At 35.3% G+C, this 17,475-nt stretch overlaps 1 protein-coding gene and 1 pseudogene across 1 annotated transcript; one reads left to right on the forward strand and one right to left on the reverse strand.

The window, feature by feature from the left end:
- Positions 1 to 189: 189 nt before the first annotated feature.
- Positions 190 to 1,123, reverse strand: LOC106330623. Its single transcript, XM_013769062.1, has 4 exons — positions 1,120 to 1,123; positions 920 to 1,043; positions 612 to 826; positions 190 to 273 (listed from the first exon to the last, which is right to left on the reverse strand). Exons 1-4 carry the CDS (start codon positions 1,121 to 1,123, stop codon positions 257 to 259), a joined length of 360 nt encoding a protein of 119 aa, XP_013624516.1. The 3' UTR covers positions 190 to 256.
- Positions 1,124 to 1,419: 296 nt separating this feature from the next.
- On the forward strand, positions 1,420 to 2,053 carry LOC106333779 (annotated as a pseudogene).
- The last annotated feature ends 15,422 nt before the right edge of the window (positions 2,054 to 17,475 follow it).

Raw genomic sequence — 17,475 nt, forward strand, 5'->3', positions numbered from 1 at the left:
AAACAAAAAAAAAGGAAAAACAAATTGCAAAAAAAAACAGATTAAACTATAGATAAAAAGCGCACGACCACCGATCTTATATTATAGTACAGTATTCGTTATTGTAGGTTTTTCTATAGTTACGCTCGATTCACAGAGACGGATCATGTTTCGAAACTAAACTTTCCATAACGGTAGTACTAAACTAGCTCGGGATTTAACGGAGTAGCCCTCACCTTAGCAATGAAGAGAAGTGGTATATATGAACTCCAGCTGCTCAAATGGACTCCAAATCTGAAATCAGATCGAAATTTCGAGTCAGAACGCCTTTCGAACGGTTTAAAACGGGTATTTACGGAAAAGTCAACCCGCTGGTCAAAGATCAATTATTTAATTAATTAATTAATTGATTAATTAATTAATTAATCCGGTTTTCCCTAACCGATTACCAATTGATTTTAACCGACCGGTTTAACCTAACCGAATCGAAATCGATTTAAACCGGTCAAACCACCGGTTAACCGAGTCAACCGAGTTGACTCACCGGGTCGACTCGGCCGAGTTGGCGAGTCGCCGGCGAGTCACCGGTGTCGGTCATCGGCGGCGACGGCGGAGCTACGGCGGCGGCTTACCGGTAAGTTGGCCGGCGGCGACGGCGGAGCTGCGGCGGAGAACGGTGGTCCGGCGGCGGCGCTGCGGCGGAGGACGGTGGTCCGGCGGCGGCGCGTGGAACTCACGCGCGCGCGGAGGTGAAACTTCCGGAGGCGCGTACGGCTTCGTCCGGGCTCCGATCGTGACGCGGTTGGTGTCTACGGCTTCGTCTTGACGAGAGGAACACGATGATGGCCTTGGATGCACGAGATTCACTACGGTTAGAAAGTTATGACCGATTTACTAAAACGACCGAAACATAACTCAAAACATGGCGGTTTCCGGTTACCTCGAGCTGCGGTTGATGGTGATGACGAGCTTGACGACGTCCTGGCGTGCGGTGGCTCCGGCGAGGACTCCTGGTGAGCTTTCTCTCTCTCTCTCTCTCTCTCTCTCTCTCTCTCTCTCTCTCTCTTTTTAAAGAAACCAAATGTGGCCTTTGGGGATAGTTTGGGGTTGGGGTCATTACAGAATCATTCTAAATATTACGCATTTTAAATATGTTGGAAGTGAGTTTAACTTCTACAACGAATAATACCGCCTTAGTTTTTCTCTTTATGTTATTATATATGAAAATTCATTTGCGGTGAATTTTAAATAGCAAATTGTTTCTGTTCTCACAAAAGAATTGTTGTAGTTTCTCTACAATTTCCGTTGACTTCTCCCGCGGACTTTATGAGTAAGATTCGTTTTGGTCTCTGTAAAAGATTACTAACTAGAATGTAAAACACCCCCTATAAAACTAGACCATGCTCAACGCACTTCTTATCCATCCTTCGAAACGAAAGAGAAAAAGATTATTATCAAAAACTGTTTATGGTATTCCACACACATAAAGTTAAACTAATATGGAGGATTCGTCTGCTCTTAGCCCAACTTCTCTTCTCACCATTGCCACCTTCTTGTTCATTCTCAATCTCATGATGATGATCCAAGACTTCTCTTCCTTTTTTCCCTATCCTCTCCATCTCTTCTTCTCTAATGCATACATTCTGTTTGCATCAACAAAAGACATGAAGCTAAATATGATCGAGCTCCCAATCATTAAGAAAGTTTTTGTCCCAAGTCGAGTAGCTAACAACAAGATGTCGAAGAAGTCAAGCTGATGATCGATGACTCGGAAGTCTTATATAAATGTTTGATAGAAGAAGGGGAAGAATACTTACTCGAGAAGAGTGAAATGAAGGGTAAGGAGATAGTAAGAAGGCGTTTAGACTGTTTGATGAGAATCAAGATGGGTTTATAGATGAAAATGAGTTGAAACATGTTTTTTGTTTGTTAGGATACGACGAGTGTACAAAGATGGAGTGTAGGAAGATGATTAAGGTTTTTGATGAGAATAGAGATGGGAAAATTGATTTTGATGAGTTTGTGAAGCTCATAGACAAGAGTTTTTCTTGAAACAGACCGAAACAAAAATTAATTATATGTTCAAACTAATTGATGACACGTCTCATATACTTTCCTTTTTCTTTTGTCGTCGTCTAATAACGTTATATTTACCCCCCAGTACTTTTTTTCATCGAACGGCTATTATATTTTTCAAAGAACTTGAGGTGGCATGGATAACCATACCAGAATAGAACAACTAATGTAACAAAACTTCTTATTAAGAGATCTAGTAGACTTAGCTAACGAATCAGATATTCCATTTTGTGCTCTTAGGATGTGACAGATCTTGAATTCCGGAAAGCATAGTTGGAGCATCTTTATTGTCTCCAATTCAGTCGCAAAACTTGACCAAGCTTGAGGCTCCCTTATCATTGCTATTAGATCCCTGCAATCTGTTCCAAATCTCTAACACGAGGAATGTAGAAGCATGCTCTCCATTGCCCACCTCAGTACCTCCACTTCCGAATGTAGGACAGACTCTCGCCTACTGAAGTTATGCATTCCCGTGAGTTGTATTTGTCCCAGGCTATCCTTCCAAACCCATTCGCAGCCACTAAATTGTGCCATGGAAGTCCATGATCCATCCACCATACATATATTATCCAAGCATATGGCTTGGGCTTCATCATTGTGAATCTCTTGTAGGGTGTTTGGTGCCATCTCATTCGCATTAAACCAAACCTGACATTCGCTTTCAGCATATCTGATTATTTCCAGAGGATCTCTGTCTATTCCCCTAAAAAGTTTATCGTTCCGGGTCTTCCAGATATACCAGATTATCCAAGGATAAGGGTCTCTGCCAAGCTCTGGTTCAGTAATGTTATTCTTCCTCCAAAAGAGACAATCCATGTTAGCATAGATACTAGACAAATAAAAAATGCCATGAGACGATGTTGTTGATGCTAGGGACCACACTTGCAGAGCTGGAGGACATTCATATATGGCATGAGTAGCGGTTTCTTCTGGCTCCCCACATCTTGGACAGTAATTGTCGTATCTCATATTCCAGCGTACTAAATTTCTTGTAACAGCAACTTGTCATGTTATCAATTGCCACATAAGATTGCATATCTTCCGAGGTGCTTTTACTTTCCAAACAAAGGCTTGGAGTTTGGTTATGCTGGCCTCCAGAATCTCCAACTCATCATCATTTCTCATTAGGTTACGAGCTATCCAATATCTCGATTTAACTGTGTATTGACCATTTTTGGTATAATTCCAGCAGAAGGAATCTCTGTGGTGAGTTGAGCTTATGGCCAAACTTCTAATGAGGGGTATATCCTCTGGAATAACATAGTTCTCTAGTAGTCCAACATCCCACTCCTTTTTTCGCCATTAATGAGATTACTAACTCTCAAATTTGGATGCAGGATATGGACAATGGATCTAGCTGGCCTAGCTGGGGTAGTAGGAATCCAAGGATCCTCCCACACCCTGACCTCATATCCCGAATGATTTTTTTTGTCTAATGCCCAATAGTAGTAGTTTGCGTGCCTTTGATATACTGAACCAGACATAGGATGGACTACTCACTGAATGCAATCGCAATGGCGAACTCATTCTATATTACCTTCCTCTCAATACTCGAGCTACCAACGAATCATGGAACTGGACTAATCGCCAAAGTTGTTTAGCTAATAGTGCCAGATTAAATTTATGGGTCATACGGAAACCAATTCCGCCATCTTCTCTTGGTAAGCACATCTTTTCCCATTTAGCCCAATAAATTCCTCTCTTTGGTGGATTTGAGCTCCACCAAAATTGTGCAATCGCACTTGCGAGGCTTTCACAAATCTCTAGTGGGAGCAAAAAGGTAGACATATAATATGTCGGGAGGGCTAACAGTATGGATTTGATTAAAACCTCCTTCCTTCCTTTTGATAGCCACCTTCTCGTCCAACCATTCACTCTATGCATTAATTTTTCCTTAAGAAATGCAAAAAGTTTGATTTGGATCCGCTAATGTCTTCTAGGATTCCAAGATATATTCCCATGCTTCCCTCATTCTGTATCCTTGATTTGTTGTCTAAGATTTGTGCCAATCCTCTTACCAAAGAGTAAAGAGGATTTGTCAAAATTGATACACTGTCTTGATGCTTTCCCATATTTCTTGACCACTTTCATCACTTCTTCACATTCACGGAGCTCCGCCTTACAGAAGAAAAGGCTATCATCAGCAAAGAGAAGGTGAGATACCGAGGCACACGCACGTGTAATGCGCATCCCCGTTATCTTTTCTTGGTTCTCTGCATGATTAAGAAGGTTAACAAGCGCTTCCGTGCATAGAATAAAGATGAAAGGATACAAAGGATTTCCTTGACGTAAACCTCTTTTCGAGACTATATTTCCCCTTAGTTGCCCATTCATGAGCACCTTATATTTTACCGATGTAATGCACCTCATTATCCAGGTGATCCAGAACTCAAAGAATCCCATCTTGCGCATAACTGCTTCAATGAACGACCACGCCACTCTATCATATGCTTTACTCATATATGTCTTAACGACCATCCTTTTATTTCTCCCACTTGGTTTAGTTCTCAGAGCATGGAACATCTCATGTGCAATCATAATATTATATGAGATCTATCTTCCAGCAACAAAGGCTGACTGGGTTTCTGAAATCCTCTCATGTAGAACTTTATTTAATCTCTGGCATAAGACCTTAAAGATTATCTTATAACTGACATTACACAAACTGATGGGCCAAAATTGAGTCATCTCGTTAGACGTCTTTGGGATTAGGCAGATATTTGTGTCATTCAGACCATTCGCCATCTCTCCATGTAAGAGGAATTGATTAACCATATAAGTTAAATCCTCCTTTACAATATCCCAAAATTTCTGATAAAAGAGAGCTGTCATCCCATCTGGCTCAGGAGCCTTATCCGGGTGCATAGCAAAGAGTGCTAATTTGACTCCCCATTCAGTAACCGGAGCAGTGAGATCATCATTAATTGATCCAGTGATAGTTGTGGATACCATCGAAAGCGCTTCTTCTTTATCCTCTGGATTAAAGGACTCAAAGATTTGCCTAAAATAGCTAGTAGCAATGGCTATTAATCCTTCCTCATCCTCCACAACATTCCCATTTTCATCTAAAAGCTGGGTAATCTTGTTCCTCGCTCTCCTTTGCTTTGTCAATGCATGAAAAATTTGTGTGTTTCTGTCGCCTTCTCGTAGCCAGAACACCCTGCTTTTTTTGTTTCCAGAACATCTCTTCTGCCTTAAGAGCATCAGATAGTTCCTTCAATGCTTCAGCTATTTCCTTAGTTGTAGCATCATCATTCGAATAAAAGCACTCCACCTTCTCCTTTAATTCATCCACTTGCTTTGCTGAATTCAAATTGTGCTGTGTCCTCCCCTCTCCCAGCGCTTTCTGGCAGCTCGAAATATGCTCCATAATACTTGCATCTGGAGGGAGATCTGAGGATTTGCATCCATCAAGAATCACTTGTCTTAATTCCTCATTGTCCAGCCACCTCTTGTCAAATTTAAATTTCTTTGACCTCTTTATTGGCTTCGTAAGAATATCCGCAAGGATCAGACGATGATCTGATCCCCATAACCTCATATATTTAACAGCCGAGTGAGGGAATTTCTCGTGCCAGTCCTCATTTCCAACAGCTCTATCAAGGCAGCATCTAACAGTAGCTCCTCGTGCTCTCTTACCCACCCATGATAACATATTCCCAGTAAAAGGAAATTCCAACATACCACAATCGCTTAGCATCTGCCTAAAAGGTAAGAACGAGCTATTGGGTTGTTGCCTTCCTCCAAAATTCTCATTATGATCAGTTATCTCATTAAAATTTCCTATCATGAACCAGGGTCCATTTCTTGTTGTAGAGAAACGCGTAAGACGTTCCCAGACCTGTTCTCTTCGTTCTAGTACATGGTCTCTGTAAACAAACGTCATAAAGACTTTTATTCCATCAATGACTGCCTCAATGTCAATCATTATGTTATTCGAAAATATAACATTAACTTGAAATTCATCCATAAAAAACAAAGCTAAACCTCCGCTGAGACCAAGTGGCTCAACGGTAAACAAACGATCAAATCCTAAGTCGGTCTGAATGTTCTGCAACAGCAGCCTCATGTTCTTCGTTTCAGAAAGGAACACAAGTCCTAGGTGATGCTTCTGACACATCTTCGTAAGGCGTCGAACTGTGAGGTTGTTCCCTATCCCTCGACAGTTCCAACTGATTGTCTTCATGGATGATGTTTCGATGGGTATTTGGGACCCATCAAACCACAAGCCTTGTTTGATCTTCCTTTCTTTGAGCTATGAAGACGCTGTCTTGACTTATTAGAGTCTTTTGGCATAGGAGACATGGATGAAACTCGTGGGGATCCCCAACGAAGGAACTCCACTTTTTTATTCTCAATGCCCAATGGAACACTCGCGCGTTTTCTCGCATCGGCCGGTCTGTTTCCTTTCTTGAGCTCCTGTGTAGATGAAGATATAGCCAATGAATGAGGTTGCACATTTTCCATTGCCAGCACCTCCTCTCCTAATAAATCATCCTCCTGCACATCGCACTCCATCATGTCATCATCATTCTGCTCCACAATCTCCATATCATCCAAAGCATCAATTATTTACCCATTTCTTTTGATGTACACTTCATAAAAAGTTATAATTATGAATACACAACATGCAGTAACGGGTAAAAAGAAAAACATGCAGTAACGTAAATTAAATTGGAAGAATAAATAGTGGAATTTATATTCGTTATTATTATGAATATCATGTGATGTCCATATGGAAAGTCTCCAAGTTATGTGATGTCTATAAAGTACTCATTGTTTATGGAATAATACACACCAATCTCCTCTTCTTTTCTCTACTTACAACACGTTATCAGCACAAAACCCTAGTCGTTTCAAAACCCTAGTAGACATCGTCTCCACCCCGACCATTGCTTTATTTTCTATCGATCTAAGTATCACTTGTGCTTTAACCAAATCATAATTTGTCTATGGTCTTATTGATTCAATACATATACGTGACATATGTATGTTTACTTTAGATGTGATTTAATATGTTTGAATATTAAATCGAGTCACGCTTTGCTGAACGTATCAATATTTTTCAACAATATTTAGATGTCATAATTGTTTCATAACCGGCCGGGTAATTAATTCATGGCATGCGTAGTGCATGTTGGCTTTGGGACAGTTTTGTAACCTTGCAAGTCGATGTTTAATTTACTTAATGCTTTATTGATTCATAATTGTAGAACTGCGGTAGATTGATTTCGTTTAATTTGGTTATCCATATTATCATCGTTACTACTATGCTTTAGTACTGATCTAAAAATTTATTCATATTTTGTTGATATATTGCTTCACTAGCTCTTTTTAATACTCAACCATATTGATATATAGCTTGAACATAAAAGAGATGAATTGTTGAATAAACTTGTTTGTCATTAATCTGATTACGTATAGTAATTGGTCATCCGTTTGATTGCTTGATGAGATGACACTTGTTTTCTTCTATGAGTTGAGGATTATTAAAACACTTGGTCGTTTTCACTTTGAAATTACTAGAGTTTATATGAATGAATATTTGTGGATTTACTTGTATTAATAAAAGCATGTTTACATTTTAGAGTTAGACTAAACTCATGAAATTCATAAAGCTTATGCATTAAAAAGAAAGTATGATATTGTCCTTCAATAAATTTTTGGTAGATACTATTCTTTATGCTTGATTTAGTTACCAGAGGTTAAAATGTAGCTTGCATACATATTTCGTTAACTAATTATCAAACCGGCTTGTGGTATTATGTATTGTAACCGTGTAATATAATTTGGTTTATACTATGGTTTACTTTTGGTGCTATGCTATGTCATAATTATCACTTTAAGCATACCCATATTTTACCTATTTTTGGTTTTTATGTTTTACTAACATAATAGCCATATTTTGTATGAGCAAATTTGAAGTATTTCAGGATTATATATTTACTACTAAGGAGAAGATATTATATGAAAACATAATCAGCTGAAAACATCTTGTTAGATATCCAGTTCTCCACTCTATTCCCTTCTTATCGAGATAAGTATTATTTTGTCATGCTTTATATATAAGGTTAATAAAATTTTGATAGGTAAAATAATTAACTTGAAAGTTGATACATGTGATATCAATTTTGTTTACTGATTGGATAAAAACCTTGTAAAATAGCATGAGAATAGAAAACTAACACATATAATAATTATTCTACGAGTGTTATTTATTTCCTAATATAATAAAATATTTATGATGACAGTTGATACATATTTCTAAATAGTTTTATTATTATATTTCATTACGATTGGTGTACATGTGAGAGTTTTAAATTTAAGGCTTGACCTAATATCCATAAATCTAGGAAAATAATCTAAAGAAAGAAGTGATGACCTAAAGCTCATTATACATTTTGCATCTAAAGATTATAAGACCTGAAGTCTTTAAATAAAGCCAACTATGTTGGATATTAAGTTTAAAAGCAAAATTCCTCAAATAAATTTTTATTAATGCATATATATTGAAAAATATTATTTTTCACACAAGTAATGTTGTCCAGCAGACACATGATTGAGAAAAGAGATTAAAAAAGTTTATACTTATATCTTTTATCCTTGAGACTCAGAGAAACAGTGAGCTATTGATGTAAGATGATAAATCACGTCTAATTGTTTATGATCCATTCTCTTAAAGAGAATAGGACATTTATACTATGAAAAGAAAATCTACACAAATAGTATTGTTCAAGAAAATGAACATAAAATTCGTTGTAGACGTGAATGTGAATATTAATAAGGTCAAGATTCAAAGAGTTTATTTTTAGAACTCATACTCTCACCTGAAGTTGAGAAATAAATATGGTAGTAAAGAAGAGATATGCTTAATTCATCTAAAGATGAAAGAAAACTATTGTGAGTACAATACAAGCTAATATAAAACTTAAAGAGTGTTCAAGAAGAGGATATATGAATGCTTCAGAACAGTACATAGTATTACTTGCACATAAGACTGCAATTTAAAGTTCTTAAGAATGCAAATTAAAGATCCTAAGAATGCAATTTATGTTGTTGATTCAAAAATGAGATTCATTCGAGATTGATAAACCTGTAGTGTTATTATCTCGAGAGGAAGAGTTAAAGAATCTCACATTTTATGATAAGTGAAACATCCAGAAGATTATGTTTGCACTAAAACTAAAATTGATGAATCATTCTCAAATTAAATCTGTGGGATTTTGAGACTAGACAATAAGCAAAAGAAATACTATATACATTTCAAATCAGAAATATTTCTCAAGGCAGTATAAGTATTTTAGAGAAAGTATTTACAGCCTATTATAGATTGCACTACACAAAGATTAGTGTAATAGAGATAAAATTATAGTAAACCAGAAGTTTACAAAACATTTGGCATGAACCAGTTAGACCATTTTTGTTCAGTAATGATGCGAAAAGATACATAAAGATTTACGTGAATATTCATTGAAGAACCAGAAGATTTTTACGAATGATTTCACATATGTTGCTTACTCATAAGATAAAATGGTAATACGGTTTTCACCAGCCAAATGAAGTTATTGGCATGAATAAAGGAGATGTGAGTGGACTGATAACCCACTATGCGTCTTTATAATACTGGTGAATCCACTTCTTAAAGTCTTTGACGACTATAGAAAAATCACTGGGATAAATGTTAAACATTTTGAGCAACACTAATTCACATCAAGCCAACAAGTAGTCACTGGTTCTCTCCGTCATTGGTATTCGGTCATAAACCAACCATTTTCCATCAAAGAATGATGGATGTGCAATATACATTCCAATTGCTCCACCATAGAGCTTTAATTAAGATGGATTTTCAAATGAGGTTGGAATTATATGTTGGATATGAATCTTCATTGATACTTAAGAATCCAGAGCCATCTCTGAAGGATATAAGTAAGGCTCGATATGAATGCTAAAAGTGAATTAGTATTTCCAACATAAAAGGAGAGAAAATAAATAGCTGGAAAAGAAAATAATTTGAAATAAATTATCAATGATCCTCGTAATAAAGAGAATGTGAAATAGAAGTCCAAAAGATAATTCAGTTGTAGAGCAGTTGCTAGACACATTTACTGACCCATATAGATAGAGTGCTCAAGTCACATATACCAGCTTAAATGCTCCAATAAGAATAGATGTTCTAGAAGAACAATATCAAACTGCTAGTCACGCCTGCACCGTGGTAGACATGTTGGTTCCTAAGATAAGAATCCTCGTATATGAAAAGGAGTATATATTGATAATGGTCAAAACGAGACAATAGAGTTTTTGAATGATCTCCATAAGAGACATTAAACATGACTGAAAGAAATTCAGGTACCTGAGACAATGAAGAGATCTCAATAAGCTATGTTATGCACGAAATAAAATGGGACCAATAAGCAAATCGACGTCGAAGATATTTTTGCAGGCAAAGTAGCAGTTGATATGATGAATGAGAAAGAGGATCATGAAAGAAAGTCTATTGAAAAGTGTACGCAAAGAGATGATTGGCCAAATCAGAAAGAAACAATGGACAAAGATAAAAACTCTTGTGAAAGAGAGGTATTTGGACCAGTAGTCCATACACTAGAAGGTGTAAAACAAGTGGGATAGAAATGAGTCGTTGCACCAAAGAATGATCAATATGGAACTGATTGTGAAGAGACATAGTCTCATGTGGTAGATGCAACTACTTTCATGTTCCTTATTAGTCTGGCAATAAATGAAGAACTTGATGATATCAAAACAACGTTCCCGGGAACTCTAGCTATTTGATCGAATTAAGGATTCGCTTTCATGGGATATATATTAAAAGCTTGTACATGCTTGGTCTTGAAGTACCATACTTAAAATGTAATATGCATAAGTTGCTAATCTTTTCATGATTGAAAGATGTGATTTCATATGACAAGGGATAAAGTCATAAAAGTAACTTTTATAATAAGAGCATGAATAACTCGTATGTACAAGATAAATGATTAGACGAGTGTATGTAAAGATATCTGGCATGAAGTCCAAATAGACTAAGAATTTGTTGTCTAAGTCAAAAGGAAATTATGGATCAGAAGTCTAAAGATCCTAGATATTATAGAAATCAAACGAGCTATTCTGCTAAGCTCAATTTTCTAAAAGAGATATATTTGACTAGAATGCATATCCTGAAGATATTGCTTCCAGGGGAAGAAATATGATGTTTGTAGTTGTAGTCTTTTTCCTTATCATGGTATTTGTCCCATTGGGTTTTTCCATGTCAAGGTTTTAACGAGGCAACAAAGAAGACACAAAAGATAGACGCCCAAGGAGAATGTTACAATATCAGAGATGAAAGTCTATCATTGTTCTAAAGAGAATCCAAGAAAATAATCAAATCATAAGAAGACTCGTGCACTACAGAAGAATGACGATGTAGGTATCCTACAAGTCTGTTCAAGTGAACATTTCGCTGACTTATTCACCAAGGTGCTAACCACTACTACTTTCAAGAAGTTAGTTCACCTTATCGGAGTGTGTTATCTCAAAGATCTTGACGTATGTACACATGAGGGGAAGTCATTACGTGCTGCACTCTTTTTCCATTAATCATGGTTTTTCCCATTGAGTTATCCTGGTAAGATTTTTAACAAGGCAACACCTACGGTGATTTGAAAGCATTTCGGTATAATGGACATCAAGGAGAAGTGTTATGAATATTATGTGATGTCCATATGGAAAGTCTTAGATTTACTTGATTGTCAAGTCTACTTGTTCTCCAAGTTATACTTTGTCCCCAAACTATTGTAATCATGTATAAAGGACTCATTTTCTATGGAATAATACACACCAATTCCCCTCTTCTTTTCTCTACTTACAACAGTTATGAATTTGTGTAGTGGTGTCCAGTTTGGTTTTGGACACTGTCTAATTTGTCCTATTCTCAGAATAAAATAATTTTTATCACTAATATGTAACCAACTAGATAATAATCCACGCTATGCGCGGAATAAGATTATTAATTTCGTTATTTCTTAAGAAAAGAAGACAATAAGTCTGTTTAATCTAGATATCGGTTCGGTTTTAGGTTAGTTTTTTTGGTCTTTAATCTACTAAAATATATCTACCATTATAACTCAATATTTATTTTGTTTATTCGGTTAAAATGCTTGAGGTTTTTGGTTTTTTCGAGAATAACCAAAAAATATTATTATTTGTTTGGTTTCATGTTATATGAATTTTAGATAGTCCTCATGTCGAACCAATGGTTTCATATTATAATTTCTAAATGCATGAAAAATCAAATCAAATTTAGATATTATTCAAGGTAAAAAAAATTATTAAGACAAATCATTTCATTACAATTTGGTTGATAGTGAAAGGAAACATTAAAAAAAATAATATTCCAACTTCCAAGAGAATTAGAATCCTCACTTGTAGTGAATATTTAATCCAACTTCCAAGAAAAAAATATCCATAAATTTTAATTCGATTTTTTATCCTTTTCGATTAGAACAAAAAAATCTGGATATTCGTAGCTCTATGAAGCAAAGCAAATACTAATATGCAATATCCGTAAAAAAAAGAATCAAATCACAAATACTAATATTTTTGAAAACGGATATCCGATCCGATCCGTTATATGCATATATATATATATATATATATATATTTAATGAATTGAATATATATAAGTTATATAAATATTGTATTCTATATAATTCTTACAATATTTTTATTTACTGAATTTATTAAATTAGTTATTAGTATTCAAAAAAGTTAAATATTTTTTGTAATAAAATTTTATTTTTTTTATTATTTTATGTTATTTAGATTTTTAATTTATTTTTACGAGGTGAATCGGATACTAGTTAAAAATCTAAAATTTTACAGATATCTGGGACACCAAATATCCGGACGGCTTCGAACCTAATCGAATCGAATAATTAATTAATTAGACAAAACAGATCGGATCACAATACTTCCAAAACCATGAATATCCGATTCGTGTCCACACCTACATGTATGTGCATGTAAAAACATATATAAAAATGGTTGATAAATATAAAAAGATACCGTTAAAAAGCAGTAAAGTTATTTTTGTTCAAAATAACTCATGAAAGATAAAATTCTTAAAATAAAAATTAACTTAAAATAAAATAGGCCGATACATTAATGAATTTTTTTCAAATTGTCTTTTTATGTAGAAATTTTTATAACCCGTAGAATCTAGCATGTGAGTTTATATTGAAAAAAAAACGTAAAATAATATATAGTGTGAACACATTTATGTAAAGTTTGGCTGAGAATCTCTCTGCATATGACAGGTCAGCGTATTCATTCTCAAATCGCTTTTAAGATACTACGTGGCGAATATAATGTGAACACATTAAATGACAATGTTTCTCTTTTAGTATATAAGGGATTTAAATGGTTTACTGCTTATAAATTTATAGCAATAGGTTATAAATATTAAGTGTAAACTCACGACAAGATTTATACATATTAGGTTACAAATATAAAGCTAGATAAGAACCCGCGCCTTGAGCGGAATGAGATTATTAATTTCTTTATTTCTTAAGATAAGAAGATATTAGGTATGTTTAATCAGGATATCAGTTCGGTTTTAGGTTTGTTTTTTTTATTTTTAATCTATTAAAATATAATACTATTCTAAATTAATATTTATTCTGTTTATTCGGTTAAAATGCTTGGGGTTGTTAGATTTTTCAGTGGTAACCAAAAACTATTATTATTTGTTTGGTTTCATATTGTACGAATTTTTGACAGTCCTGATGTCAAACCAATGGTTTCATATTATAATTTCTAAAAGCATGAAAAATCAAATCAAATCTTGATAGTAATTGAAGAAAAATAAAAAAAAATTATTAAAACAAATCATTTCATTACAATTTGGTCGATGGTGGATGGAAACATTACAAAAAGGATATTTTAGCTTCCAAGAGAATTAGAATCCTCACTTGTAGTGAATATTTAGTTATATATGTGCTCACGTCAATGTGCAAATGTATGTAGGGCTGGGAAAAATATCTCTAAATTTTGATTTGATTTGTTATCCTTTTCGATTCGAACAAAAAATCTGGATATCCATAACTCTACGAAAAAAGAAAATATTAATATGCAACATCCGTAAAAATGAAGCAAACCACAAATACTAATATTTTTACAAAGGGATATTCGATCCGATCCATTTTATGCTTATATATATATATATACATTTAATGAATTATATATATAAGTTATATAAATAATATATTCTATATAAGTTTTACAATATTTTTATTTACTGAATTTATTAAATTAGGTATTAGTATTAAAAAAGTAAACAATTTTTTTATTTTGTAATAAAATTTTATTATTTTATGTTATTTTAATTTTTTATTTATTTTTAATTAATTTATTTATTTTTACGGATTGAAACCGGTTAAAAATTTAATTTTTCTGGGACACCGTATATCTGTATGGCTAAGAATCGAATCGAATTATTGATTATTCAGAATTTGATCAAGAATGCCTCCAAAACTCCAGATATCCGATTCGTGTCCACTCTTACATGTATGTGTATGTAAAAATATATAAAGGTGGTTGATACACATATATTATATATATAAGTTATATAAATAATATATTCTATATAAGTTTTACAATATTTTTATTTACTAAATTTATTAAATTAGGTATTAGTATTAAAAAAATATTTTGTAATAAAATTTTATTATTTTATATTATTTAAAATTTTTATTTATTTTAACTTATTTATTTATTTTTACAGATTGAAACCGGTTAAAAATCTAATTTTTCTGGGACACCGTATATCCATATGGCTACGAATCGAATCGGATAATTGATTATTCAGAATTGGATCATTACTAAACTGTTAAAAGTCTAACATTCAAATTTTTGTGATCCATGGTTTAAATTTTTTGTATGATGAAATACAAATGATTACAGAATCATATAACTAAGAAGTCTCATTTAATAAATATTGAGTGTAAAACCATATAAAATACATAAATATTTTAATTTTGAAATTTGCTTTGAACAATTTTTTTCTTTTGATAAAATATCAGATTGATTATAAGAATGAAAGATTATGGTTATTTACATATGGTGAAAGTAAAAGCTATATAGCAACAAATAGTAAACGATCAAAAGAGGACCATAGTCACCACTGACCAATTCAGTCATAGATGGCTAACCAACGACGTAAGAGACCCTCAAACTTGTGTGCAGCACCATATTTGAGCGCGAGAATACGGTTACAGATAGTTCAATCAATCTGTCGACACATCTGTTATGTTCCCAGCCAACTGATTCGATGCCAGATTAGATACACTGTCACTTGGAACGCCAGGCGGATCAGAACATAGTTCATACCTGAGAAGGTGTTACCCTGCAAGCAAGTCATAGTATCATTCCAATCCGGCATTATACTGTTTCCTAGAACTCTTCCCACGATGGGCAACCACATTGTATATGTGTAAGGACACGCAAAGTATAGATGGTCTCGAGTTTCGTCATTTTTGCCACAGAAGACACAAGGCTGCTCAACATTCCACACTCTCATTCTGACTCCAATGGACAGACGGTCCAGCACAGCGAGCCATGTGATAAAAGAAAAACGAGGTACCCCTTGAGAGAACCATATAACCTATGACCAGGAGATCTTATTTTTCCGTATGCGGAACTGTTCCCACGTGTTCTTACAAGAGAAAGAGCTAGAGTAAATATCATGCTTCTGGCGCCATAGAAAACAACCTTCTCGGCCTTCTACCTCCACACGGCATTGCTCCCTCCCCCTATGTCAGGTGGTTCCTCAGCTAAGATACACCTACCCATGTCACCATGAAGTCTACTTCTTCTACTAATCTTCCATTCTCCGTTCACTACCGTATCACACACTCTATCATCTCTAGGTATTCCCAAGTAAAGAGCCAAGTAAAGAGTGCCCAAGCTTCCTGTAATGTCAATCAGCTTCCCTTTTTTAGCCAATCATCAGTCCAAAAGTGAATGTCTGTGCCATTACCAAGTTCTGCCCGCATAAACTCATTACTCATATGCAATAGGACGTAGCTTTAGAAGTTTTTTCCAAATCCAAGAGCCAAGTGTAGTCTCCTAAACATCCCAAAAAGAGTTATTACGAAGTAGATAGTGCCTTGCCCATTTCGCCCACAGAGAAGATTTTGAAGTAAAGAGGCACCAAATCAAATGATGCCCAAAAACCCTATTTATATCCTTAAATCTTCGAAAGCCTAAGCCTCATTCTTCTTTGGGATAGCAGATACCATCCCATGATACCTTAACTTTATGGCTATTGTTCGGCGATCTAGACCACAAGAAAGCATTGCACAATCAAGCTATTGCATCCAAACATTCCATAGGCAAAATGAAAGCAGAGGACCAAAAATTAACCATACTAAGAATGACTGACTGAAGCAGCTGCAGACGGCCAGCATAAGTGTCTTATTCGTCCAACCCAGCAAGGTCTTGCGAATTTTGTCAAGCAATGGTTCGTAATCCACCTTAGTGAGAGCTTGGTTGGTAAGCGGTAGACCAAGATACCGAATCGGCAAGACTCCAACTTCCATCCCCACTTCTGCTGCAGACCCTTGAATAAGTAATGTGCCCTTACCATCCTCATAGATAGAAGACTTAGCATTATTGATAAAAAGTCCAGACATTTGGCCAAATCCATCCATCACATTCAAAACACCCTGAAGCAAACTTTCTGGCCCATCCGTAAACGCAAGGAGATCATCCGCAAAACAAAGGTGTGTAAGTTGTATCTCCCTACACGAAGGATGATATCAAAAGTCACCTCTACTGGCAGCCGCATTGAGAAGCTGAGAGAGTACATTATTAAGAATCACATAGAGATAGGGCAAGAGAGAACAGCCATGCCTCTTGCACTGGCGAAGAAACCCTCAAGCTCACCATTGACGGAGAAAGAGAAGGATGCAGTGGAAATACATATACCAATCCAGTGAATGAACTGTTAAGGCAGACCCATTTCTTCCAACACGAGTACTATGAATGACCACTTAACTGTATCAAAGGCCTTTGAGATGTCAAACTTGATTGTGCTTCTACTAGAGATGTTGCTTTTGTGGTACCCATTAACAAATTCAGATGCAAGGATAACATTTTCAAGAAGAAGCCGATCCTTAATGAAAGAAGACTGGTTCGCTTCAATAGCATCATAGAGGATTGTCTTTAGACGGCGAGCTAGGACCTTTGATATGACCTTATACAGCAGGTTGCAGCATGCTATGGGACGGTAATCTCGCATCATTTGAGCCGTTTCCGTTTTAGGAATGAAGGAGACGATAGTAGCATTAACCCCAGCAGGCATGAATCCAAAGAGGAAGAAAGACTGTACTGCTGTGACAAAATCAGCTCCAACTACTGGCCAAG

This window comes from Brassica oleracea, chromosome C3 (assembly GCF_000695525.1).
Source record: "Brassica oleracea var. oleracea cultivar TO1000 chromosome C3, BOL, whole genome shotgun sequence".
In the NCBI taxonomy this organism is placed as follows: domain Eukaryota; kingdom Viridiplantae; phylum Streptophyta; class Magnoliopsida; order Brassicales; family Brassicaceae; genus Brassica; species Brassica oleracea.